The sequence below is a fragment of the Nycticebus coucang genome, chromosome 22 (genome assembly GCF_027406575.1).
Source record: "Nycticebus coucang isolate mNycCou1 chromosome 22, mNycCou1.pri, whole genome shotgun sequence".
NCBI classification, from domain to species: domain Eukaryota; kingdom Metazoa; phylum Chordata; class Mammalia; order Primates; family Lorisidae; genus Nycticebus; species Nycticebus coucang.
In genome coordinates, this window is record NC_069801.1 from 50,634,186 (window position 1) to 50,661,316 (window position 27,131).

Here is a 27,131-nt window from a genome sequence, read left to right on the forward strand (position 1 = left end):
CCAGGTACCACGGCTGACCCTCTCCATGTGTGATCTCATTTAATTATGTCAACAACTCTGAGATAAAGAGGTTATCACCCCATTTCATCGGTAAGAAAATGAAAGTTCATAATTAAATGATTTGCTACAGTTCTAATAGTCAAGAGTGTCTGAATGCCCTCTGTCTATGGCCAACTGATTTTCAATCAGAGTGCCAAGATCACTCATTTGGGAAGAATAATCTAGTCAATAAGTGGTACTGAGACAACTGGATATTCATAAGCAAAAGAATGAAGTTGTATGCTTACCCCATAGCATATACTTCAAAAAGCAACACAAAATCATCCAACAACCTGATACAGGCAATTAAGTTCACAAACTCATCCTAGAAAAAGTGTTACATACCTTATTGCTGAATATCACTACAGGCACCTTCTAAGCACTCCCCTGGGGATGCGCCCACTGGTGTACACTGACCACAGTGCCTAGTCCACCCTTCAAAGCAATTTTGGAACTCTTTTTCTGGAATGGCCATTAGAGCTGCAATAGGGAGGCCTGACGATTAAGTTCAAGAACTCATCCTAGAAAAAGTGGTATACATCTCACCGGTGAATATCATCACTACAGTCACTTCTGAAGTATTCTCTTGGCAATCTAGTGGCTTTGGATTTGGCAATGGGTCTTTGATATGACACAAAACATCAACAACAAAGAAAAAATAAATTGAACTTCATCAAAATTAAAAACTTCTCAGCTGGGTGCAGTAGCTAATTAAAAACTTTTGAGGTAGGTGCAGTAGCTGAAGCCAGTGACTTGGAAGGCTAAGGAAGGAGAATTGCTTGATCCCAGGAGTTAGGGACCAGCCTAGGCAACATAATGAGATCCCATATCTACAAAAAAAAAAAAAGAAAGAAAGAAAGAAAAGAAAAAAATTAGCCAGGCATGGTGGTGCAAGCCTATAGTCGCAGCTATATGGAAGGCTGAGGCAGGAAGATCATTTGAGCCCAGGAGTTCAAGGTTGCAGTGAGCTATGATAATGCTACAGAACTCTAGCCCAGCAATAGAGTGAGGCCCTGTTGCAATAAATAAATAAATAAAACAAAAACCCTGAAGAATCACAGTGCAGAACACATAAGGGATCATTAAGGATGTTTTAGATAAAAACTCACATATGATTAGAAAATAAGAACCAATTTTAGCCGGGCATTGTGGCAGGCGCCTGTAGTCCCAGCTACTTGGGAGGCTGAGGCAAGAGAATCACTTGGGCCCAGGAGTTGGAGGTTGCTGTGAGCTGTGTGAGGCCACGGCACTCTACCGAGGGCCATAAAGTGAGACTCTGTCTCTACAAAAAAAAAAAATATATATATATATATATATATATAAAATTAAAAAAGAAAAACAGGGCAGCACCTGTGGCTCAGTGAGTAGTGCACCAGACCCATGTACAGAGAGTGGTGGGTTCCAACCCGGCCCCGGCCATAGCCGGGCGTTAGTGGTGGGCACCTGTAGTCCCAGCTACTCGGGAGGCTGAGGCAAGAGAATCGCCTAAGCCCAGGAGCTGGAGGTTGCTGTGAGCTGTGATGCCACAGCACTCTACCGAGGGTGACAAAGTGAAACTCTGTCTCTAAAAACAAACAAACAAAAAAAAACCTGGGCGGCACCTGTGACTCAAGGAGTAGGGCACCGGCACCATATATTAGACGTGACAGGTTCAAACCCAGCCCCAGCCAAAAAAGAAAAACAACCTCTTAGAACTAATAAATGAGTTTATCAAGGTGGCTTTATATGAGCATAATATTAAAAAGACTATTATATTTATAAACATTAACAATAAACAACTAAAAATTAAAATGTTTTAAAGTACCTTTTATAACAGCACTGAAAAATAATGTACTTAGATAAAAATCTAACAAAATATGTATAGAATCTGTATCCTGAAAACCACAAAACACTGATAAAAGAAACCAAAGACCTAAATAATTGAAAAGGTATACTGTGTTCATAGTTTGGAAGGTTCTATATTGTTAAGACGTCAGTTTACCCCAAATCAGTCTATAGATTTAACACAAGCTCAACCAAAATCCCAGCAGGATTTCGTAAAAATCAACAAGCCAATTGCAAAATTTAGAAAGGCAAAGAAACTAGAATAGCCAAAACAATTTTCTTTTCTTTTTTCTTTTTGCAGTTTTGGCCGCGGCTGGGTTCGAACCCGCCACCCCGGTATGTGGGGCCAGCGCCCTACTCCTTGAGCCACAGGCACCGCCCCAAAACAATTTTCAAAAAGAACAAAGTTGGAGAACTCACTACCTGATTTTAAAACTCAGTACAAAGCTACAGTAATCAAGCCAGTGTGATATTGGCAAAAGGATCTATAATGATTTAAAACAAACAAAAAAGTCAACATGATTATTCCTAAAAGTAGAGTCTCTTCTGAATGAAACTTTAGGTTAATCAGAATTCCTCTAGAAATGGAAATAAATGGCTTGCCAACTTCTACCAAACTGATTTGCTGCTTCTCCCCTCCTCGTCCGGTGTTTCCTCTTTCATGAATGTTGACAGCACCAAGCTGAGGTCTCAGGGGTTATCCATCCTAGGTTGGTTTCCTCCTTCCCCGCCAGAGACACCAAGGCCTGCAATTCCTACCTCCTAAGCACCTTCGACAACTGCTCCTGCTCCTGGCTCCAGGGCAGCAGGACATGAGCCCTCATCATCTCTCGCCTGAATCACTGAACTGGCTTCCCATCTGGTTCCCCTGCCTCTAGCCCACCCCTCCTGTCCATTCTCCCTGCAGCCAGCGTGGTCTTCCTAAATCACAGATCCAACTATGTTACTCTCCTAGCCTCCTCCATGCCCAGAGCTCCTCAGGGGCAAGAATTGTTGATTAGCCACCACAGCCCTAGGATCAAGCACATGCCTGGCGCCCATGCACTCAGTAAATGATGGCTGAATAGTGGACAAAGGATTACTGAAGGAGGTGCAGGCCCTCCAAAACCCCATTCAGAGAGGTCAAAAGTCAATGGCTAAGAGAACAAGGAGGAAGTGCTGAGGAGTCTGTATTATCACTCAACAATACTGGCTGGATACCTGCCATGTACCAGGCACCGTCCCAGGTGTCAGGGATTCATGAGTTTCTGACCGCTGGTAGACACAGAGTATTCAGCTACGCCCGCTGAATGCACAATCACAAACAATGACAAGACCTTGAGGGAGAAATGATCTGTGCTGGGAGGGGATTGGAGGCTTGACCCCCATCTACAGGGTCAAGGAAGGCTTTCCTGCGGAGGTGATGATTAACCTGGAAGCTAAGAGAAGTTACTGCCTGTGGAGCTGAGGAAAAGCCTTCCAGCTAAAGGCCTATGTGCAAAATCCCTGAAGCCAGAGGAACTAAGATCTGCAACCAAAGAAGGGTGGTGTGACTGGAGCCACAGAGGGAGGGACCAGAGGGCACTGGTGAGAGGGGGGAGAGCAAGGTCTGGACTAAAGGAAAGGAGAATTTTAACTGGAGACTGACACAGCATTCCAGCTGTTGGCTGGGAAATGGGCTGAGAAAGAGGCAAGAGTAGAAGCTGGAAGGACAGTCAGAAGTCGCAGGGAGAGATGCTGGGAGCCTGGCTCCTGGGGCCAGGGCTGGGGAGACAGAAAAGTGGCTGGACCTTCGCTTTACTGAGGCAGCAAACTCTTCCCACCTGGGTGACGGGACCTAGGCAAGCAAGAGGCTGGGTGTTGGAAAAAAATAGCTAATTTGGAATTTGGACCATCCCCAAGGCACCCTTCATCCTTAATGGTGGTTTCCAAAAGCAAAGGTGATGCCACAGCTCCCAGACTATTATGCTCTCCTCCTTCCTCACATTCATTACTGTGCAATTGCTTCACTACAGAAACTCTAAGTGGTTTTCTGCACGTCAATGTATTTGTAGGGAAACAGAACAGGCTTAACATAATATGCACATCCAATGCGCTAATGAAGATAGTTAAGATTTGACAGCTTGAAAAACTGTAACGGACCACACTGGCCAGCACTATGTGAGAAGGGCCCGTTATTTACGGAAGCACATGGTACTATGCCCTGCGGCAGGTGCTTTGATGTAGATTACTGCAGATGACACCGTGTACATACTTTCAGTACAGATGACAGTATTGCTTCCGAAGGATGATGTGGAAAATGAGACCCAAGAGGTTATGTGACTCACTCAGGGTCTCAGAGCTGACAAGTGGCAAATTCAGGCTTCATTCCTAGATCTGCTTCATCCTAAATACTATAATCTTTCCACTATCTCGCCAGACCTCATCTCCAGCTGAACTGGAGCATTCCCTGTCACCTGCCTCTGCTGCTTCCGCCTAGAATCCCTTCCTGGCTGGCCACTTCCACTCGAGCCCACCCAGATCCCCAAAGGGCCCCTTCTCCACGTCAGCCGGGATTCCCTTCCAACCAAACACCAGCCACACAAAGCCCCTGTCATTTCTCTTCTGGGACCTCTGTAGCCACTGCCTTTCTGCTGTGTACCTCCCTACTTGCTGCATTCCCCCTTCGGACCCCTGGAGGCAGGGACTTCCTATGTGTGGGGGAGACATTTGGTACTTTGTGGCTTTCATCCCACGTTCTAAATTGATTCAACGGATCAAAAAGTTGGTAAATGAGGCTGAAACAAATGCACATATGGAATAAGGAATGGAGTAGCTGAATATTTACATTTTTATTAAACATGTTTCTTACAAAATGAATAGCAAATTCAGCCAGTATACACGGTGTTATGTAATCTGTACGTGCCTTTTCAGGTACATGTTAAAGTCATCTATACCTATGTGCAGAAAGCATTTTAAAAATATAGAAGAATAAAATTGTATTTATAAATAAGTTTGAATCTGGCTGGGCACAGTGGCTCACGCCTGTAATCCTAGCACTCTGGGAGGCCGAGGCAGGTGGATCCCTTGAGCTCAGGAGTTCGAGACTATCCTGAACAAGAGTGAGACCCCAGCTCTACTAAAAATGGAAACATTAGACAGGCATCATGGGGGACACCTGTAGCCCCAGCTACAGGCAAGAAGAGGGAGGCTGAGGCAAGAAGATCACGTGAGCCCAAGTCTGAGGTTGCTGTGAGCTGTGATGCCACAGCACTCTACCCAGGGCGACAGAGTGAGACTCTGTCTCAAAAAAAAAAATTTTTTTTTAATCTTTCATTTATAAAAATCATCTTTAAGACATCTAATAGGCATCTTCTTTGCATAATCCTTTCTTCAAAGATTTTTCATCTCTTTTAGGAAACCCATGCTTACCTACCATATGCCAAATTCAAACATTCATGCAATGTTAGAAGGAAAATAAAAAAGTAATTGAATCCAATTCTTTGATTTTGCAGCTGAAATAAAACAGAAGTTTAGTGATGTGGAATCTCAGCTCAAGATCACACAGCCCAGCCGTGCTGGAGATACGACTAGAACTCATTTCCTCCAAAACCAAGCTTTAGGAAAAAGATGGCTGGCAGCCTCCTTGGATGTTACTTGTTCCCTTTCTCTCCAGTAACAGAACCCCAGTTTTATTAAGGGGTTACATTCAACCTCCAAAAGACATTTTCCAGACTCCCTTACAAAGAGATTTGGCCATGTGAATGACTCGCTGGCCAATGAGATGTAAGTGTGAGTGTGAAGACTTTCAGAAAGTCTTCTTAAAATAGAGGGAATACATGGTCTTTCTTCCTGTTGCGTGGGAGGAGGACATGAGGGCTTTAGTCTAACAGCCACGTGGGATCATGAGGATAAGGATCATACCTTGAGGACAACTATATAGAAAGCTAGAACAAGCTCAAATCTCTCATAATCTCAGGAGTCCCCATAGCATTACTGGATAGCCTATTTCTGGATCTTCTTTATATGAGAAAGAAAGTAAGTTGTTGTGTCACTTAAAAAAAATTCATTATTTTGAGTTTTCAGGTATATGCACCCAAACATATATAACCCATCTTGCTTCTCAATTCCTCCCCCATCTCAGTAAATGGCAATTCATTCCACCAGCTGCTTAGGTCAGAAACCTTGGAGTCAACACCAACGACTTTCTTTCTTTCTTCTTTTTTTTTTTGAGATAGAGTCTCACTCTGTCACTCTCAGTTGAGTGCCATAGTGTCACAGCTCACAGCCATCTCCAATTCTTGGGTTTAAGCGACTCTCTTGCCTCAGCCTCCCGAGTAGCTGGGACTACAGGCGCCCACCACAATGCCTGGCTATTTTTTGTTGCGGTTGCCACTACTATTTTAGCTGGCCAGGGCCAGGTTCAAATCTGCCACCCTCGGTATATGGGTCTGGCGCCCTACCCACTAGGCCACAGGTGCCACCCAACACCAATGACTTTCACACCCCACTAGCAATTCAGAGTCTCACTTTTGCCCTGGCTGGAGTGCTATGGCATCATAACTTACAGCAACCTCAAACTCCTGGCCTCAAGAAATCCTCTTGCTTCAATTTCCCAAGTAGCTGGAACCACAGGTACCCGCCACAATGCCCAGCTAGTTTTTTTCTGTTTTTACTAGACAAGGGGTCTCACTCTTGCTCAGACTGGTCTCGAACCCCTGAGCTCACGGGATCCACCCATCTTGGCCTCCCAGAGTGCTAGGGTTACTGGTGTGAGCCACTGTGCCCAGCCTCTTTTTCTTTTCTTTTCTTTTTGAGACAAAGTCTTGCTCTATTTCCCAGGCTAGAGTGCTGTAGCATCATCATAGCTCACAACAACCTCAAACTCTTGGGCTCAAATGATCCTTCTGCCGCAGCCTCCTGAATGGGACTACAGGCTCCCACAGCAACCCCCGACTTATTTTTCTATTTTTAGTAGAGACAGGGTCTTGCTCTTGTTCAGGCTGGTCTCAAACTCCTGATCACAAGCCATCCTCCCACCTGGGCCTCCCAGAGTGCTAGGATTATAGGCATGAGCTACCATGCCTGCCTCCATTAGCAATTCTTACCGACTCTGCTTTCAAAATAGACCCATCTGTCTACTTCTTGGTCTTCCACTGCTACCACTCTGGGCTCAGACACCATCCTCTCTCACCTGCTTAAAGCAGCAGCCTCCCTGTTAGTCCCCCTGCTTTCATTCTTGCCTGTCACCCCCTCACCCTAGTCTATTTTCCATGGAATGCCAGATTTAATTTTAAAGTCTATGTTCCTCCTTTTCTCAGAACTTTGCAATGGCTACCCTGACTCAGAGTGAGAGCACAGTCCTCCCCACAGCCTACCTGGCCTGACGTGATCTGGGCCCCTCCTCTAAGTTTCTGACCGCACCATCACTCTCCACCCCACCACCAGGCCTGGCCACGCTGCCCTCTTTGCTATCCCTTGAGGCATGCTCCTGCCTCGGGGCCCTTCTGCTTTCTGGAACTCCTCCTCAAGTATCCACATATTCTCTCCTTTACCGTGTGCAGGCTGCTCTCCAGCCTGCTCTCTGCCTGTTCCTCAGCGCACTCAGCACCGCACGGTATTGGTTTACATTCATCATTTCCCTCCACCCACTAGAATGGTGAGCCCATTCGTATTGTGCGTTGTGTTCCCAGCACCCAGACGGTGTCCAGCACGCAGGAGATGCTCAACACACATCTATTGATTGAATGAATGAGTAAATTAATGCTAAGCCTCTGCCCTTTTAACCATATTGCCTCTAATTGAAATCCAGGTGCATGTATAATGTTGACAAAGCCATTCGTTTCACATAGGAATATTGCTATCAGAGCCACTTGCTAGCCCTGTGAATACTTCCTGAATATTTGCTGGTAGCAATAATAAGCCAGCACCTTCTTATCAGTTTACTTAGACAACCTGAAAGAACAGCCCAGTGGCTCACACCTATTCCTGTAGCACTTTGAGAGGCCCAGATAGGAGAATTGCTTGAGCCCAGGAGCACAAGACCAGGGCAATAGCTAGACCCCATCTCTACATTAAATAAAAAAATAAGCTGGGTGTAGTGGTGCACACCTATAGGCCCACCTCTAGGAGGCTGGGGCAAGACGATTGCTTGAACCCTGGTGTTTGGTGTATGATGACACCACTGCATTCCAACTGGGACAACAGAGCAAGACCCCATCAAAGAAAAGAGGAAGAGGGGGAGGAGGAGGAGGAGGAGGGGAGCTAAAAAGCAATATGGTTTTCTGTTTTTTTGAGACAGTCTCATTTTGTCACCCTCAGTAAAGTGCTGTGGCATCATAGCTCACAGCAAACTCAAACTCTTGGGCTCAAGCAATTCTCTTGCCTCAGCCTCCCGAGTAGCTGGGACTACAGGCGCCGGTCACAATGCCCGGCTATTTTTAGAGACAAAGGTCTCGCTCTGGCTCAGGCTGGTCTTGAACCTGTGAGTTCAAGCAATCCAGCCACCTCAGCTTCCCAGAGTGCTAGGATTATAGGTGTGAGCCACCACACCTGGCCCTAGCAATATGGTTTTCTATTCTAATAATAATTATTATGGTTAATAATCACCGCAGAACATTCAATATTTTGAGACAGGAATAATGGACAGCAGACCAATTTGTAAGATTCTAGAATCTAATGTCTTTTTTTTTTTTCAGAAGCCCCCAAAATACAAAGCCCTTTCTTACTGTTCTCACATGAGCTACTTACTCAGTGAGAACAGGAGGGTCAAATTGACCACTCATTACTCAGTGAAAAACACAGCTGTCCTCTCATAACTCTCCAGCTTCATGGAAAACCCTGGTGATTAATTTTAAAACATGAATAAATAAAAGTCCACTAAAACAGATTTCTCTTTTCATTCACAAACAGCCTATTTCTTTTAAAGTTAGGAAGTTTTCACTTGGCCTTCTAAACTGAAATAATAAATCTTTTGGTAAACTTTATTCACTAAATAGGTCTTAAGCTCAGGGCATTTTTGGAGACAATGTATTACTAATATTTGTTTTCCTCTGGAGTAGGAGCAAAGCCCAGTTCCCTCCCCGTTTTCAAAGAAGACCAAGAAGCAAACTCAAGCTTTAAGCAAAGAGCAAGCTGAATTTTGCAAAGGAAAAGAAAATCAAGCTATTTCTCAAGTTTTGCTTCAAAAATACATACTCCTCCCATACATTCTAAGTGATTGCTGTTTCAAGCAGCTAAAATATTCCTCCTTTGGGAAAAAATACAACTCCCAGGAACCTTCAGAGCTTACTTTTGCAGACAGATGGCCTGTACATGAGTGTCTCCACTAGCTGTATGTCCTTAGGCAAATCATTTCATTGCTCTCCCCCTACACACACCTGGCTCCTCTGAAGTAACCTCACAACCGCAAAAGAGAAATGGCTGTTGAAGATAATGTTTGTAGAATGTGGAGCACAGGGGCGGTGCCTGTGGCTCAAGGAGTAGGGCGCTGGTCCCATATGCCAGAGGTGGCGGGTTCAGCCCCAGCCAAAACCACAAAAAATAAATAAATAAAAGAGAATGTGGAGCACAGGGTCCAGCCCCGAGGAGGTCTTCAATAAATGACAACTATTATCACGCCACAAGTAACCAGCTACAGGAAGCCTACGGCAGGCATCAGCACTTTTCAACATAGTCTATAAAAGCAGTTCATTTTTGTAGAACATTTGGAAAATATAGAAAAGTATGAATAAAAAAATCTCCCTGGCCAGGCACGGTGGCTCATGCCTATAGTACTCGCACTCTGAGAGGCTGAGGCGGAGAGATCGCCTGAGCTCAGGAGTTCAAGAGAGGCCGAGACAGGTGGATTGCCTGAGCTCAGGAGTTCAAGACCAGACTGAGCAAGAGCGAAAGCCCATTCCAAAAAAAAGGGTTAAGGCAAGAGAATTGCTTGAGCCCAAGAGTTTGAGGCTGCTGTAAGCTATGATGACACCATGGCAGTCTATCCAGGGTGACAGAGTGAAAAAATGGAGAAGCATGAATCCTATGTACTCAATCTTGATATGAGGACAATTAATGACAATTAAGTTTATGGGGGGGGGAAGCAGAAAGAGGGATGGAGGGAGGAGGGTGGGGCCTTAGTGTGTGTCACACTTTATGGGGGCAAGACATGATTGCAAGAGGGACTTTACCTAACAATTGCAATCAGTGTAACTGGCTTATTGTACCCTCAATGAATCCCCAAGAATAAAAAAAAAAAAAAAAAGACAAATAAATAAACATTAAAAAAAATTTCCCACCAGTACTGTAAATAAAACAACCTCCCCGAAACAAAAGAGAAAAGGTGTGGACTGCATAAATTTTTCCCCTAACAACTTTGAAATAGTGACCTCTGCTGGCCAGTGGGAAACATGAGCCTTCCAATCAACTCGTCCAAGATTGAGCAAGGGTTGAGTCAGCAAGGCTTGGTCCCTGTCCCTGGAACAAAAACCAGGTGTTGCCTTACAAGGGACAGAAATCGTCACAAGGGTTACCACGATGTAATTGGGATGTTAACAAAATTAAGGGCTGGCCTTTCCATTTGCTCATCCGCCCAGAAAATTCTTTCTTCAAGCCTCGTGGTCTCCTATTTTTAAAATGTCATAATTGCATGCAAATGTTATAGCAGAAAAACAAAACAAGGGGCATTAAAAATCAATCTTCCATGTAAGCCTCAGATTTTCCAGTATGAAGATCCAAAAGCAGAAGTGGTGACAAATGTGTAGAAAACAGAGTGAAAAAGTCAGAATGCATCATTAAGAATGTTATAACAAAAGGAGGAAAAAAATCTCTGGGAGCACATGTCTGATTCAGCTGGGGTAAACAGCCAACTACAAAGAAGCTTTTTTAAAAAACCCTGCAAACTCCTTACAGATATGGCCCAGAAATCCAATTAGGAAGCTGTCAGGAGCCTTTTCTTCAAGCAGAAATGTGCCTGATGGAAGACGCCATTCAAGAGACTATAGGCTGGGATGTTTAGATATGAAACACAGTCCCACCTCTTCAGGTATGGAATAAAACAGACTGCAACTGGTAGTCATAGAGTTGTGTAGTTTGATTTGGCTGTCACTGTGCTTTTTTTTTTTAATTACTATTTAGTTGCCAACACTTTAAATAGGGTGATTTTATATCAAAATCTGGATTTCTGCCTTCCTAAAAGCCAATGGGGAGATCTAGCCATACAAGGCCAGCACCACCCCCACTGCAACCACCAGCAGGAGCCAAGACGTATTTTACAGCTGGCTACGTCCCCACTAGCCAGCCTCACCTACCTCCTCACCTGTCCGGCGTTTGTGAACACTTGAGTCTAAAACCCTGACTGTGTAACAGCCCTACGATGGTGATAATGAGCTCAGTTCAGTTCAAACAAATATCAACCACATACAAGGTAAATTTATTATTTATTTATTTTGAGATGGAGTCATCATAGCTCACAGCAACCTCAAACCCTTGGACTCAGGTGATTCTCTTGCCTTAGCCTACCGAGTAGCTGGGACTATAGCCACCTTCCACGACTTCTGGCTAGTTTTTCTATAGTAAAGACGAAGGTCTCACTCTTGTTCAGGCTGGTCTCGAACTCCTGAGCTTAAGCAACCCACCCGCCTGGGCCTCCCAGAGTGTTAGGATTACAGGCGTGAGCCACCCTGCCCAGCCATACAAGGTACTTTAAGAGGCACTAAGGATATAAAGAATAAGATGAGATTCCTGACCCCAAGGAACTCACAGACCCTTAGAAAAGAGAGACGGTAACCTGTAATTATCCTACATTGAGCCATGCGCACCGAATGGGTATAGACGTGGTAAAGTGATTAAAGTGATTAAATCAGTTTTCTAACCTTTTGAGATGATTCATAGCTCAATTCATGTCCAGCTTTTCTATTCTAAGGGTATAAATCTCCCTCTGAGCATGACTTTAACTATTATCCGATACATTTCCATATGTATTTTTACTATCACTCATTCAAAGATATTTCTACCTATGTAGTTTCATTGACCTGTGATTTTAAAATATATTTAATTTCAAAACATATGCAATGCTTTATCATTTTTAATTGATCTCTACTTAAAATGCCTTATAGACAAACATAATTTAAATGATTTTAATTCTTGGAAATTTGTTGAGACTTGCTTTATGGGCCAAATATGGCCAGATTTATAAACATTCAATGTGAGCTTGAAAAGAACAGCAGTACTTTAATGGTCAGGTGCAGAGTTCCGATGGGACCACTAAGTCAAGTTGGCTGACTATGTCATTCAAATTTTCTACATCCTTACTGATTTCTAAATTCTACTTGTTCTGTTGGTTAGTAAGTCAGGTATGTAAAAATTTTATTATAATAGTGAATTTGTGTCCTTCTGGTTCTGTTTTTATGTTTTTGTTTTGTTTTTTTTTGTTGTTGTTGTTTAGCTGGCCCTGGCCGGGCTCCAACCAGCCAGCCTCAGTGCATGTGGCTGGCAACGTAACCACTGTGCTACAGGTGCCAAGCCATGTCTTTATGTGTTTTTATTTTAATAAAGCCATAACATACATAAAGTACACAAATCTTACTCAGTTCAATGAATTTTTTGTACGTATACACCCACAAAACCCAAATCAAGATACAGACATTTCTGGCCAGGTGTGGTAGCTCACACCTATAATTCCAGCAGTCTGGAAAGCCGAGGTGGGTGGATTGCTTGAGCTCAGGAGTTCAAGACCAGCCTAAGCAAGAGTAAGACACACCTGTGCCCCCATCTCTACTAAAAAAAGAAATAGAAAAACTAGCCAGGTGTTGTGGCAGGCGCCTGTAGTCCCAGCTATTCGGGAGGCTGAGGCAAGAGACTCTCTTGAGCCCAAGAGTTTATGAGGTGCTGTGAGCTGTGACACCACGGCACTCTACCCAAGGCATCGCACTCAAAAAACAAACAAACAAATAAAGAAAAGATGCAGACATTTCTAGCACCTCAGTTTTCCTCATGCCCTTCCAGGTCAACATGCTACCTCCTTCATCATTACCTCTATTCTATCATTTCAACTGTTCTTGAAATGCACATAAATGCAATGGTACAGTATATATCCCTTTGGCTTCTGTTGCTGAATATTATGTCTTTGACCTCCGCCCACCCTGTCACATACAGCAGCAGTCCATTCCTTTGATTACTATGTAACATTGCATTGTAAACTACAGCACACATTTTTATCTGTTCTGTGGATGTTGATGGACATTTTCTTTCTGTTTTTTGTTTTTTGAGACAGTCTCACTATGTCGCTGGCAATAGAGTGCTATGGCATCATAGCTCACAGCAACCTCAAACACCTGGGCTCAAGCAATTGTCCTGCCTCAGCCTCCCACATAGCTGGGACCACAGGCGCCCACCACAACACCCAGCTATTTTTTGCTGCTGTTGTCATTGTTGTTTAGCTGGCCCAGGCCGGGTTCGAACCCGCCAGGCTCAGTGTATGTGGCTGGCGCCATAACCACGGTGCTACGGGTGCCAAGCCAAAAATTTTTTTAAGAGACAGAGTCTCGCTCTGTCACTCAGGCTGGAGTGCAGTAAGCATGATCATAACTCACTGTAATCCAGAACTCCTGGGCTCAAGCAATCCTGTGTAGGTGGGACTATAGGCCCACGTATGCCACCACACCCAGCTAATTAAAAAATGATTTTTTTTCTGTAGATGGGGTCTAAGTATGTTGTCCACACTTGTCTCACACTCCTGGCCTCAAGCAGTCCTCCCACCTTGGCCTCCCCAAATGCTGGGATTACAGGCTGGGCATTTCCATTGTCTCCAATTTAGGGCTATTGTGAAAAGTCTTGCTATCATCATCCTGTAAGTAAACAGGACTTTCAGTGGCCATATGCACTCATTTCTCATGGCATTTACCAATTAGTGGAACTGACGGGTCATAGGCTAGGCACATGTTGATCTTTAGTAGATATCGCCAAGTTTTTCACTCCTTCCAATAGTTGTATGAGAGTCTCAGTTGCTCCACATCCTCACTGACACCTGTTACCATCGTTTCTATTTTAGCCCTTCTGATAAGTGCATAGTGGTGTTTCATTATATTTTTTTCTGATTTCTACGTATTTCTTTTTATTTCGGATTAATATAAGGGAACACACAAATGGGTTACATTGTTTACATTTGTTAGGTAGAATCCAAGTAGTAGTTGAGTCAGGTTTCTAGACATTTCTTAATCCAGTCAAGTTGACACCTAAGGTTTACGTGTCTATCCCTTGTCAACTTGGCAATCATATGCATCTCCATATACCACACCTAACTTCCAAGTGAAGTCGATAATGAAGATGGTTCCACCCACCGCGATGCAATTCTCGGCATACATCCCAAAACACACTAATCCCGTCCCAAGAATTTGGCTTTCAGTATTTTAATCTTTTGGGATAGTGATTTTTGTGATTTGAGACAATAAGGATTTTAGATTTAGGGATTTGGTTCTTTCAGGAATTCAACATTCAGGATTGTGTCTTTTGGGATTGTGATTGACACCAAAAGGAACCAGCCTTGCCGACGTCTTGATTTCAGGTTTATGACCTTCAGTACTTGATGGAATAAATTTCTGTTGTTTTAAGTCATCCAATTTGTGGTGATTTGTTATGACAGCCCTGGGAAACTAATATGTGGTGTATTACATTTATTGATTCTCCTATGTTGAACCACTTTTGCATTGTTGTGATAATTCCTGTTGGTCATGTTGCACAATCCTTTCACTATGCCACCGACTCGGGTTGTTATTATTTTGTTGAGCACTTTTTGGCACATATGTTCACAAGAGATACTGGTCTGTAGCTTTTATTTGTGCTCACACTCTTTCTCTCTCTTAGTCTGGCTTTGGTCATTTTAAATTTGTATCTACCTGATAATTAATGGTGCTGAATACCTACCTTCTTTCATAGGCCATTTGGATAAACTCCTTTTTGAAGCTACATTATTAGGTGCATGAACATTCAGAACTGTTTCTTTCTCACAATTGAACCTTCTATTATCGTGAAGTGGCCCCTTTACCTCTAGTAAGGCTTTTTGCCTTAAAGCAGGGGTGTCCAACCTGTGGCCCACAGCCCAGTGCTGATTTTTGTGAGGACTTTGTTTGCTTATCTGTGGTGTTGGATATCAGGAAAGGTATGTGGTGTACTGTTTTGGTTTTTTTTTGCTAATTAGCTGTCCTTAGTGTTTGTGTGGCCCGAGACAACTGTTATTTGTCCAATATGTAACAGAGAAAAAAAGGTTGGACACCCTTGCCTTAAAGTATACTTTGTCAAAAACTTACACAACTAACCAGCTTTCTTTTAATATTTGCATTTTAATCTTTTCCTTTTATTTTCAACACTTCTTGTGCAGCCTGTTCACGAAATTTCTTAGCTTTCATTTGTCTGAAAATGTCTTTATTTCCCCACCATTTGTGAAGATTAATTCTGAGTATGAAATTCTAAGTTAGTAGATTTCTTTCAGCACTTTAACATTTCCATTCCATTGTCTTCAATTGTTTTTGTTGAGAAGTTAGCTGTTGCTCATTTGAAAGTGGTCTTTTTTTTGTCTTCTTTTAAGACGTTGTCTTTGGTTTTTAGCACCTTTATTATGATGTACCTCAGTGAAGATTCTTTTATCTATTTAAGGTTCATAAAGCTTTTTCAATCTGTGGCTTTATGTCTTTGACAAGTTTAGAAAACATTCTCTCTGCAGTTAAATCTTTAAATCTGCTTCTGCTCCGTTAGACACCAGAATTCCAATTATACTTACAAATTTTTTTTTTTTTTTTTTTTTTTTGTAGAGACAGAGTTTCACTTTATCGCCCTCTGTAGAGTGCCGTGGCCTCACACAGCTCACAGCAACCTCCAACTCCTGGGCCTAGGCGATTCTCCTGCCTTAGCCTCCCGAGTAGCTGGGACTACAGGTGCCCGCCACAACGCTCATTGCAGTTTGGCCGGGGCCAGGTTTGAACCCGCCACCCTCAGTATATGAGGCTGGCGCCCTGCTCACTGAGCCACAGGTGCCGCCCTATACTTACAAATTTTTTCATTGTATCATCTCTTAACCTGCCTTCTGTATTTTAATATTCTTGATTTTCCATTTTTATTCACCTATCTCCCAAATGGGTTTCTCCAGCTATGACTCATCTGCAGGTAAACCTACTCACTGATGTCTTAACTTCAGCTATCCCATTCTTCTGTTCTAGAAATCCTATGGTTCTTTTTCAAACTTTGTTTTATAAATAAACACAAATTATAATATACGTGTATATGAAGTTTCCAGTTCTCTGATAAGCTTCCTGTTTTAATCTCATTGAATTATTTTGTGATCTCTGACAATTCTAATATCTGGAGTCCCTATGGATCTGTCTATTGCCTGTTGCTCTTGCTAGAGCACCATCATTTTGCGCTGTCATTTCTTGTGCCTGGTTATTTTCAGCTGTGTGCAGACATCGTATTTGAAAACTTGTTCATAGGAACAATTGAGGCCAAGGGTGTTGTTTTCCTCCAGAGAGGATTTAGCTTCTGCCAGGGCCTAGAAATACTGGCAAACAGAGACCTTCTCAATCCAATTTAATTCTAACTCAACTAGGGTTTGTGAAACCTACTTCCTCTTCATCCTTTGCGCTTTGGCGTCCAACCCATAGCAAGGAAATTTACCAGCTCCTGTTTGTAGGTCCTGAACTCCAAATTTTGTCCTGTCTCGTAGGAGGCCCTGGGAACTGCACCTGCCCTCCACTTCATCCCAATTAACAAAGGTAGGCCCTCAGAAGCCATGTTGGGATTGGATGACTGTGTCCCTCAAACCTAATTTACCCCTTAGACATTTGATTCATTTGGGCTAATTTCTTTCAATTAGGAATTTAGTTTCAGAAACAAATGATCAGTTTCTATTACATGTAAAGTCAGGCACTAGAGGGCAGCTGCAGGGAGAGGTACAAAGCCAATGGGCAGGGAGGGAGGATGAGACATTGATACAGAATGAAGCAGGGAGAACCATTCAGAGATCCTGAAAGCCTTCCAAGCTCTTCACGGGGCCTAGAAGCAAATCCACACTTGTGCTCACCAACACTTACCTATAACCTCAAGATCAACTCTTTCTTTCTCTCTGAGAAGGAAAGAAAAATTTCAACTCTTTTCTCTGCTTATACTAATGAACTGCAGCTTGTACCCTTGTTACTAAGAATTCTAGATAGCAACTAAGAGTCCTAGATGGGAAGGGAATAGTGTTTAACATTTTTTCAAGACTACAGACCTCTGTTCCTAATGGACAGAGAGGTAAAAGGATAAACCAACAAGAGTCAACATATCTTCAAAAAACTATCAAAGTGGGTGACGCCTGTGGCTCAAGGAGTAAGGCGCCAGTCCCATATGCCGGAGGTGGTGGGTTCAAAACCAGCCCCGGCCAAAAACCACAAAAAAAAAAAAACTATCAAGGTAAAGATCTGTGATCTCAGTGGTCACCTTCCAATATTTCTCTGCACTTTACCACAAGGATCACTTACAAGGGACACTCAACAGAATCTGGTAAAATATGTGTGTGCGGGGAGAATATAAGCACGGGAGAGCAAGACGCGACCAGAGAGCTCCACACGAGCACGGGAGAGCAAGACGCGACCACACAGCTCCACACGAGCGCGGGAGAGCAAGACGCGACCCCAGAGCTCCGCACGAGCGCGGGAGAGCAAGACGCGACCCCACAGCTCCGCACGAGCGCGGGAGAGCAAGAGGCGACCCCAGAGCTCCGCACGAGCGCGGGAGAGCGAGACGCGACCCCAGAGCTCCGCAGGAGCGCGGGAGAGCGAGACGCGACCCCACAGCTCCGCACGAGCGCGGGAGAGCGAGACGCGACCCCACAGCTCCGCACGAGCGCGGGAGAGCGAGACGCGACCACAGAGCTCCGCACGAGCGTGGGAGAGCAAGAGGCGACCACAGAGCTCCGCACGAGCGCGGGAGAGCAAGACGCGACCACACAGCTCCGCACGAGCGCGGGAGAGCAAGACGCGACCCCACAGCTCCGCACGAGCGCGGGAGAGCAAGAGGCGACCACAGAGCTCCACACGAGCGCGGGGGAGCAAGACGCGACCACACAGCTCCGCACGAGCGCGGGAGAGCAAGACGCGACCGCACAGCTCCGCACGAGCGCGGGAGAGCAAGACGCGACCGCACAGCTCCGCACGAGCGCGGGAGAGCAAGACGCGACCCCACAGCTCCGCACGAGCGCGGGAGAGCAAGACGCGACCGCACAGCTCCGCATGAGCGCGGGAGAGCAAGACGCGACCACAGAGCTCCACACGAGCGCGGGAGAGCAAGACGCGACCGCACAGCTCCGCACAAGCACTGGAGAGCAAGACGCGACCGCACAGCTCCGCACGAGCGCGGGAGAGCAAGACGCGACCACAGAGCTCCGCACGAGCGCTGGAGAGCAAGACGCGACCACACAGCTCCGCACGAGCGCGGGAGAGCAAGACGCGACCCCACAGCTCCGCACGAGCGCTGGAGAGCAAGACGCGACCGCACAGCTCCGCACGAGCGCGGGAGAGCAAGACGCGACCCCACAGCTCCGCACGAGCACGGGAGAGCAAGACGCGACCCCACAGCTCCGCACGAGCACGGGAGAGCAAGATGCGACCAGATAGCTCTGCTAAACAAGGCAGGTGACAAAGAGGGCTAGCACCAGGACATCTAAGGACATGCTATGTTTAATGATGAAAGGCAAAGATCATTCTAAAGTTGGGAAATCCTCAAAAGACAGAAATTTAGGTAAAATGAACAAGCACCACCACATGGTGGGGTAAAAGTGCAAATTTCAAGTGTATGGACTGAGTATCTGTCAGCATTCCTGCATTACCTATGGACCTATCTGTATTCTTCAAGCTTTTCACTAAATGAATCAGATAGCAGAATTCTACTTTATAGCATGTAATAGCTCAGATGCTTCAGGCAGGCACTCGTCTGAGAAAAGACCACATGAGCAATCCACTAGAACACTGGTTTGCAAAGTATGGTCTGACCAGAAGCATCATTGGACACCTGGTAGAAATGCAATTCTTGGGTCCAACCCCAAACGTACTGAATCAGAAACTCTCTGAGTGATTCTGATGCATGCAGAAGTTTGAAAACCCCTGATCTAGAAAAAAACATTCTCACAGGGTGATTCTTGGACCTCTTGCTTAGTCTGTTAAAATGACATCTCTTGAGAAGCAGCCCAGACCTCTTGAAGCAGAATATGCCCTGCAGTGGATCTCAGACTCTGCACATGTCCTAAGCACCCCTGCCGATTCTGATGCACGCTAAATGCCACCACGTAAGATTATAAACTCCTGAGGGCAGGGACTGTGTTGGTCATAGTTTCATTTATTTCTAACAGCTGTCCACGATGGACACTAAGTGAACATTTCTGAGTGATTAGCTAGCTCCACATCAATTTGCACATCACTATGGCAACTGCCACGGCTGCCTAGCAGCACAGCTGAGAGCCACAGGGGCACGTGCTTGCCCATCCCCTTTCCTCGCTCTGAAAACAATAATTTTGCTTATTTAAAAATGGTCAGCAACTTGATAAGAATAGTTAGATTGTTAACTGATGAATGAAAGCCATCGTTGTTTTAAGCTACTTGGTTTTAAAGAAAGATGACTACGGGTTGGAAGAGCAAGAGAGAGACTTTGAGGGCCTTAGTACCTCAACGACCTAGAGGTGAAGTTCAGACTTATTTAAGTGAAGTTGACAGACAACTGTTAGCCCAGGGGAAATATGATCCATTTGGAAACACTATTTTGGCAAGAAAAGAAAGCTCTGTTAAGAGATGGCTTTCAGCAACTGCACCCTTTGTTTGGTTTTGGAAAAAAGACAGCCAAGAAAACAAAGAAAGAGACTTTCAGAATTCAGGCCTCTTAAGAGTTACCATTTAACTGATCAAATTCGTCTGTATTAAAGGCAAAAGCTGATTTCTCAAGAAGTTAAACTTTTTCAGGTTTTATAGGGAACAATTCTGAGACTAAGTTGAAGTGGCTAAGGAAACACATGCATACACGCCCACCCCCCAAATTAAATAAATGACCTTATAGACACACCTATTTCAATTAATAATACTACTTTTTAAAAAAGTCAATTTATTTTTCTACTCAATTCAATATCAATGATTTACAAAAGATATAAAAAGATTATCATAAATATTTACAGGAAGACACACAAAATAATTACAAGGAACAAATCTAGCAAAGTAACAAATTGTTGCTTGTTCGTGTCCACTCAACTGTGCAAGACAGATTCTGAGTCCTCAGGGAAAGTTTTGTGGATTCACATCTTCCATTGGGGTCAAATAAACATTATAAGAACTGATATAATCATATTTTGCATTGACAGCCAGACAAAAACTTTTTTCAGGCCAATGTTATAGCATCAGTGGGTTCACAGGCAGGATGTGACTTCATCAAAGGAAATGCTTCTCTCCTCTTAGCCTCCCTCAGATCCTCCCCCTTGTTACAGGAGAAGGAGCTCCCTGCATTAACACCCCAGCCCCAATAGATGGTGTGTAGATTATCAACAAGCAATGGGGAAAAGAAAATGACCCTTTTACCTACTAAATACAACACAGATCTGGGGAGGCAGTTTCCAAATCTCCAACAAGCAGACGTTATGTGGTCTATACTTTGAACATAGAACATTTTCTTGGAAAAAAAAAGGGGATGAACATCTCAGGAACAGTCACATTACTTATCAAATATACCACTACCCAAAGTGTATGAGAAATGGCAAGAACCTATACCTAGCCAGATAGTCTACACAAGTCAGTCAAAGTTTAAAGGAATCATCCCATCTTTATCCTTGGGAATCCAAAGGGTTAAATACCAGAATTCTTCTTTAATGGTAACAGAAGATTAAGAATTCTTGTCTCCCCAAAATGACTCATCCAGGAGCAGGACAAAGAATGGAATATAAAAAACTTAATGACTTTAATACAGGGAACAGTTCTCAATTAATCGAGCCATAATTTTCTGTTTGGTCATTTGTAAGAAATCACTACATTCGAAATTCAACTTTCACGGGTGGTTCCTGTGGCTCAAAGAGTAGGGCACCAGCCCCATATACCGGAGGTGGTGGGTTCAAACCTGAGCCCGGCCAAAAACTGCAACAACAACAACAATTAAAAAAAGAAATTCAACTTTCACATTCAAAAGAGATCAACTCAACTTCAGACACAAAGCCAAAAAAAAGCAAATGGTAATAGCTGAAATACCCAAACACTTGACAAATGGGAAACTGTCCCATAAAGACACTTTAAAGGCCAGCATGATTAATTTATAATTTGGAATGTGCTGGTTGAATGGGGAGTAAAGCCTGCAGCTAAAATATTCCATTATAAAGATACAATGCGTTAATGAAAAAGAGAAATATTAGACATACATGATACCACATTAAAGATTCACATACACACATAATACTGCGCTCACTTTGAAGAAAATACTTTGGGACACTAGAGGGAAATAATAGGAAAATAATTACAAAGGGGCATTTCAGTCCAAAGCTAGTTCAGTGAATATCTGCCGCTAGGATTTTCAATTTTTAATCTCCAAAGAAGTCGACATAGTAAGCTATAAAATTACCTTGTTCACATTTAGGACATGACACACTCCCAAGTACAGTAATCCGGGCAGCTCCTGTGGCTCAAGGAGTAGGGCGCTGGCCCCATATACCGGAGGTGGTGGGTTCAGACCCAGCCCCGGCCAAAAAAACAATGAGTTAACCAAGTACAGTAATCCCTGATGTTTTGGTTTCACTTGCTTTTGTATGACTAATTCTCCCGATAAGGATTTTCCTAATATATTTTAATTAGTCAGTTAGCCGTGCCTTCTTTGAGGACTGATAAGCTTCATGAAATAATTTGAACTAATGAAAATGAAGAATGGGAAAAAAGAGCAAGTTTGCTGGTTTTTATTGCAAAACTCTATCACTTGAAAAAAAACTGCAATCACTTAATGTTTTGTTCCAGAAAAAGAAAGCAAAACTAGCTGGAAAATACACATATACTTATTGTTTACTAGCATGATACAAATAAATTCATAGATGTCGGTCAATTGTTTTTCAAAAACCAAATGTGAATGTTTAATCTTGTAACTTAAGAGCTGAATTTTTCCACATTCCTTCATGTAGAGTTAGCATCTGTAAATTGAGACCCTTTTTTAGACAATCATACAAATTTAATTTGTCCCTGGAAACAAAAACACAACCTAACAGATTAACAAAATATGTCCTTTAGACAGTATTTTTCTGCGAATTTTTCTACACTGTTACCATTTTTATCCGTCAGTAAATAGTACTATTCTAAAAGAAGTGATGTATTTCAAGTTTACCGAGAGCAAACCTTTAGAATAATTAGGAAGACTATAACAAGTCAACCTACTTTAACTTCTGAACTGGCTCCACTGTTTTCAAAAATAAAGTCTAAAAATTTTTGAGTTATTATTATTATTAAGTTATATGAGCTAGAGACATTTCTACTGCCATAGATGCTTCTGTAAAATTGAATAAAGATTTTATTATACCACACACACAAAAAAAGCATTTGGTACAGAAAAGGCAGTTTTTGGTTATTCTGTTGAGAATTTCTTTCCATGATTTCTCCCATTAAAGTATAGTTTTCAAAGCAACCACCACGACAAAGGAAGCATCTAATTAGTCCATTTTCTTCTGATCCAAGAATGCTGAACATTTACTGTCCCATCTGTAATTGTATCAGCAGTGTAATGAACACAGTTTATATTACTTAACTATTCTTTGAACTCCAAGAACTGTTGAAGTCTTTTCTGATGTTCTGCAGATGCTTGTACAGCACTAAATGAAACATAAATTCAAAGCATAAGCTTTATTTTACATTAAGCATATTAAGTGAACCACAGAGCACAGAGTCAATATTTTTCAAAACAATTAAAAATGAATAGAAATCTTCACTTATTTAGTACTTCTGAAAAAGCTGGATGAAAACTTTTCCTTAATCTAATGAAGAGGAAGGCTTGCGTTCAGTAACGGCATGCTTCTACCTTCTAAAAGACCAAAGCAAATTAAGACTGACAAGCGAAGGCATCGATTTTAACCTGCTCTGCTATGGAACCTGCTGTGCAGAGTTCCAGGCCCTGCAGTACGTTTTCTGGATTTTATTACTTTATTTAAACCAGATTCCAACATTATCTTTGAGTTGTGGCGTATTTGAATTGCCTTTAATATAAAAATGCTTTAAACTAAAATGGTTAAAACACAATAGATTTCATTAATTGTTTTCAAAGGTAACAGCTTGGTTTAGATTTATTTTTCCCTTTGAACTGGAAAATAGTTTTATGTGGGAATATTAAGTTCTGTCTCTACCCTCATCATCACAAAAATATATTACCTTGACAAAATTGGGACAAATATATACAGAAAACTAGTATAAAGCTTCCTTTTAACCTTTTGGGCAAAAATTAAATACAATGCAAGATTCTGGTTTTCTAGTTCTTATATAGTAATACATCACTAAATGATGAAATTCTAGGCAACTAAAGTTCACTACTTTTCAAAGGGCCCAGTTTTATTTTAATCGTTTTGCTACAAGTCATCCTAAAATGCCTTACATACATCTTTGCTTTCTTAAGCCATGTAGCTATCTCTAACTGAACCATCTTAAGTATTTCATTGTGCAAAGATGCCCCCTAGGTACTAGTGAGACTGTCGTCTCTAACTAAGTGGCTTTGGAACTCTTTCAAACACCAGATGTGTGCCTTTTCCCATAACTCTTTTCTCCTCTAGCAGGTAGTGAACTATCTCTTAATATTTATTTTAATTTTTAATTTTTTTTATTTTTTGGTAGACAGACTCTCACTGTACCGCCCTTGGGTAGAGTGCCATGACATCACACGGCTCACAGCAACCTGTAACTTTTGGGCGTAGGCAATTCTCTTGCCTCAGCCTCCCAAGCAGCTGGGACTACAGGTGCCTGCCACAACACCCAGCTACTTTTTTGTTGCAGTTTGGCCAGAGCTGCGTTTGAACCCACCACCCTTGGCATATGGGGCTGGCGCCCTACTCACTGAGCCACAGGCGCCGCCCCTCTTACTATTTATTTATTGCTGGTACACCTGACTCTAATAGTAATCTCTGACCTTTGAACAAATTTTGATATAGGTTGGAAAAATCAATAAATAAAATTTCCTGGTGGTGCCCGTAGCTCAGTGGGTAGGGTGCCAGCCACATATACCAAAGCTGGCGGGTTCGAACCCGGCCCAGGCCAGCTAAAGCAACAATGACAACTGCAACAACAAAAAAAAAAGCCAGGCATTGTGGCGAGCACCTGTGTCCCAGCTACTCGGGAGACTGAGGCAAGAGAATCACTTAAGCCCAAGAGTTTGAGGTTGCTGTGAGCTGTGACGCCATAGCACTCTACCCAGGTTGATACAGTGAGACTCTGCCTCCAATAAATAAATAAATAAATAAATAAAAATAATAATTAAGAAATAAATAAAATTTCCTAAATTACAAGTAAATGGAAGGGGGGAGGAAATGGGGAGATGTAAGTCAAAAAATAGAGAGCTAGTAACATGAAGACTGCAGGTAATAAAATTGCATTAGGAATTTTTGTTAAGTAAGTAGATTTCAGCTGTTCTTTTTACACAAAAAAGTAAATATATGACATGATACTTCACTATAGTTACAATTTTCCTATCTTTATGTATTCAATAACATCATGTTGTAAACCTACAATGCACACAATAAAATTTCTTTAAAAAAATATATATAGGTATTGAATAACTGTTTCTAATGAAACTGGCCCATGTTAGTTAATTTTCATAGCTCAAGAGTTTACTTCATTGATACCTGGTTTTCAGAGGCACATTGGGTGAATAATTAGGTATACAGTAATAACAGTTATCACAATAATGTATAATATATAGTGAAATTTATCTGTATGAACATCAAATGAAGCAAAGTGGGTATGAGCACATTTCTGTTCATGGAAGTGTAAACAGTATCAGAAAGGTTCAAAGGTTAGGGGAGAAAACACAGTCTACGGGTCAGTTAAGAGAACACACACTACATGCAGGGTTAGAAAGATTTGGGTCTGTATGTTGGTTCTAAAACTCACTACCTGCATAATTGTTACTTAATTCATTACATAACTTGCCCAAAATTACAGATAATCAATGGCATAAACAGACATAAGCCCAAATGTTCTAACTCTAGATCTATTTCCACCATAACCATTCTGCCCTAAATTAGTACAAAACAGTCTCTTCTGACCTCACTAATTTTAGTGCATATATAAAATATGGCTTTTCTCAGAGAAAAGAAACTAAGGCAGAATTTCATTCTCATAATTTTTAATCAGAGACAGATTTTCAATTTCTACCTCCCTTTGTTATCTAATAAATCCCTATTTTCCTCTTTCCTCCTTGCTTTTGGTCTATCATCCACATATATCTATTTCATTCCCTAAACTCATCATTGAGTGCTTTCTAAGCATAACCTCTGCGCTAATTTATTCTTGGAAGCAGTCAACTGCTACAGATGGAAAGAAAGTAGATTTCTAACAGCAATGAAGACTGATTTCTGTCTCATATTCTAACCTGCATTAGAATATGCTATTAGGCAAGCTTTAACCTCCTTGTGCCTCAGTTTTCCTGTCTGTACAATTATCATAATCTCTACACCTCACAGGGTCTTTGAGAAGAGTAAATGAAAAAAACATATATGAAGTCTCAAATGTCTTATTTAGCTTAGTGCTGTCCAATAAAACTTTCTGCAACAGTATAAATGTTGTACAATTATGTTGTCTAATATGGCAGCTACTAACAACATGTACTTCTTGAGTATATGAAAAGTGGTTAGCGTGACTGACAAATTAAATTTTAAATTTTAACTTTAATTTAATTTTAAGTAGCCAGAAATGGACAGCACATGTCTAGAAGGCATTTAATCAACATTTTTTTTTTTTTTTGTAGAGGCAAAGTCTTACTTTATCGCCCTCGGTAGAGTGCCATGGCGTCACACAGCTCACAGCAACCTCCAACTCCAGGACTTAGGCGATTCTCTTGCCTTAGCCTCCCAAGTAGCTGGGACTACAGGCGTCTGCCACAACACCCGGCTATTTTTTTTGTTGCAGTTTGGCCAGGGCTGGGCTTGAACCCACCACCCTCGGTATATGGGGCCGGCACCCTACCCACTGAGCCACAGGCGCCGCCCAATCAACATATTTTTTGTTTGTTTTTAAACAATAAGCCTTTTACCAATAAAGGATTGCTTACAGCACTTTTGTATTTCTAACAGAACCAAAGAGCTCCAAAAATACTCGCTACTGCTGCTGCCTAATATTATGAAAGTAAAAGGCAAATGATAAGAGGAAGTCTAATATTATTGACTGATTGCCTACAGAAACAACAGGGCAATCTTCCAGTTCCTTCTAAAGTTCATTTATAATTATGTTAAACATAGTTTAGTTACTAAACCAGTATCCCTCATCCTGCCTAACTAGATCATCCTATGAGAGGCAAGCAAAAAGCATTAATAAAACTAAATAATATAAACAGGTTCAGCATTTGGGGTTTTCTCCAGTTCTGTTTATGAAGGTATTGTGATTTGTCACTGTTTTTCCAGCATGATTCACAAAGCACCAGGGATTCATTTATGAAATGCTCTGGTCACCCCAAGTCTTAGTTTGCTGACCAAAATGTAACAACAGAATTATTTTAATATACTTTTCTGGAAAGGTACTCAGATTTTTGCCTTCTTTCTCCTGTAAGGATCTTTTTGTAATTAAAAAAAAAAAACCCAATATATAATTAACATTTGCTGCTTTTATAAATTTCCGCCCTGTCCTTTGTTCATTTGAAAGAAGTCCCCAAAGCTTATGATAGGCCAAATTTTAAAACTATAAAGTCTATCTCCAAGCTATTAATTCACAGTGGGAATTGAGTTCCAAAAGAACCCTTTCAACACGTGACTGTTTACAATTCCCTATATCTCATTCTCAGGAAAACACTTGGAAGTGGGGATTATCAGGGATGAAAAGAGGTAAACTTACTTTAGATGTTCACCAAATGTAGTAGTTATTCGATAGATGGCAGTTTTCAGTGATGCTCTAAATGCAAATCTTAATGTTTTATAAGAAGTATCCACAAGGCTTCCTGAAATCCGGGGTGGTTTACTAGAAGCATGAGGAAGTTTGAAGTACTTGTCCACTGCCTAGGCCAAGAAAGAAAAACACATCTAGTTCAGATTATTAAGAAGCCAACTTAGTCCAAAGAACAAGATTTTATTATTTATCTATTTATTTAGAGACAGTCTCACTTTGTCG

The 27,131-nt window shown here is 42.2% G+C and overlaps 1 protein-coding gene across 3 annotated transcripts in view; it reads right to left on the reverse strand.

Moving 5' to 3' along the window:
- Nucleotides 1–22,326: 22,326 nt before the first annotated feature.
- Nucleotides 22,327–27,131, reverse strand: part of NDC1 (NDC1 transmembrane nucleoporin) — a 55,145-nt gene continuing 50,340 nt past the window's right edge. For all 3 annotated transcript variants that reach the window (XM_053575224.1, XM_053575226.1, XM_053575225.1), the window contains exons 17-18: nt 26,859–27,019; nt 22,327–22,642 (exon numbers count right to left, since the gene is read on the reverse strand). In XM_053575224.1, the coding sequence (XP_053431199.1) occupies nt 22,579–22,642; nt 26,859–27,019 (225 nt within the window). In that variant the 3' untranslated portion in view covers nt 22,327–22,578. The remainder of the gene's footprint in view (nt 22,643–26,858; nt 27,020–27,131) is intronic.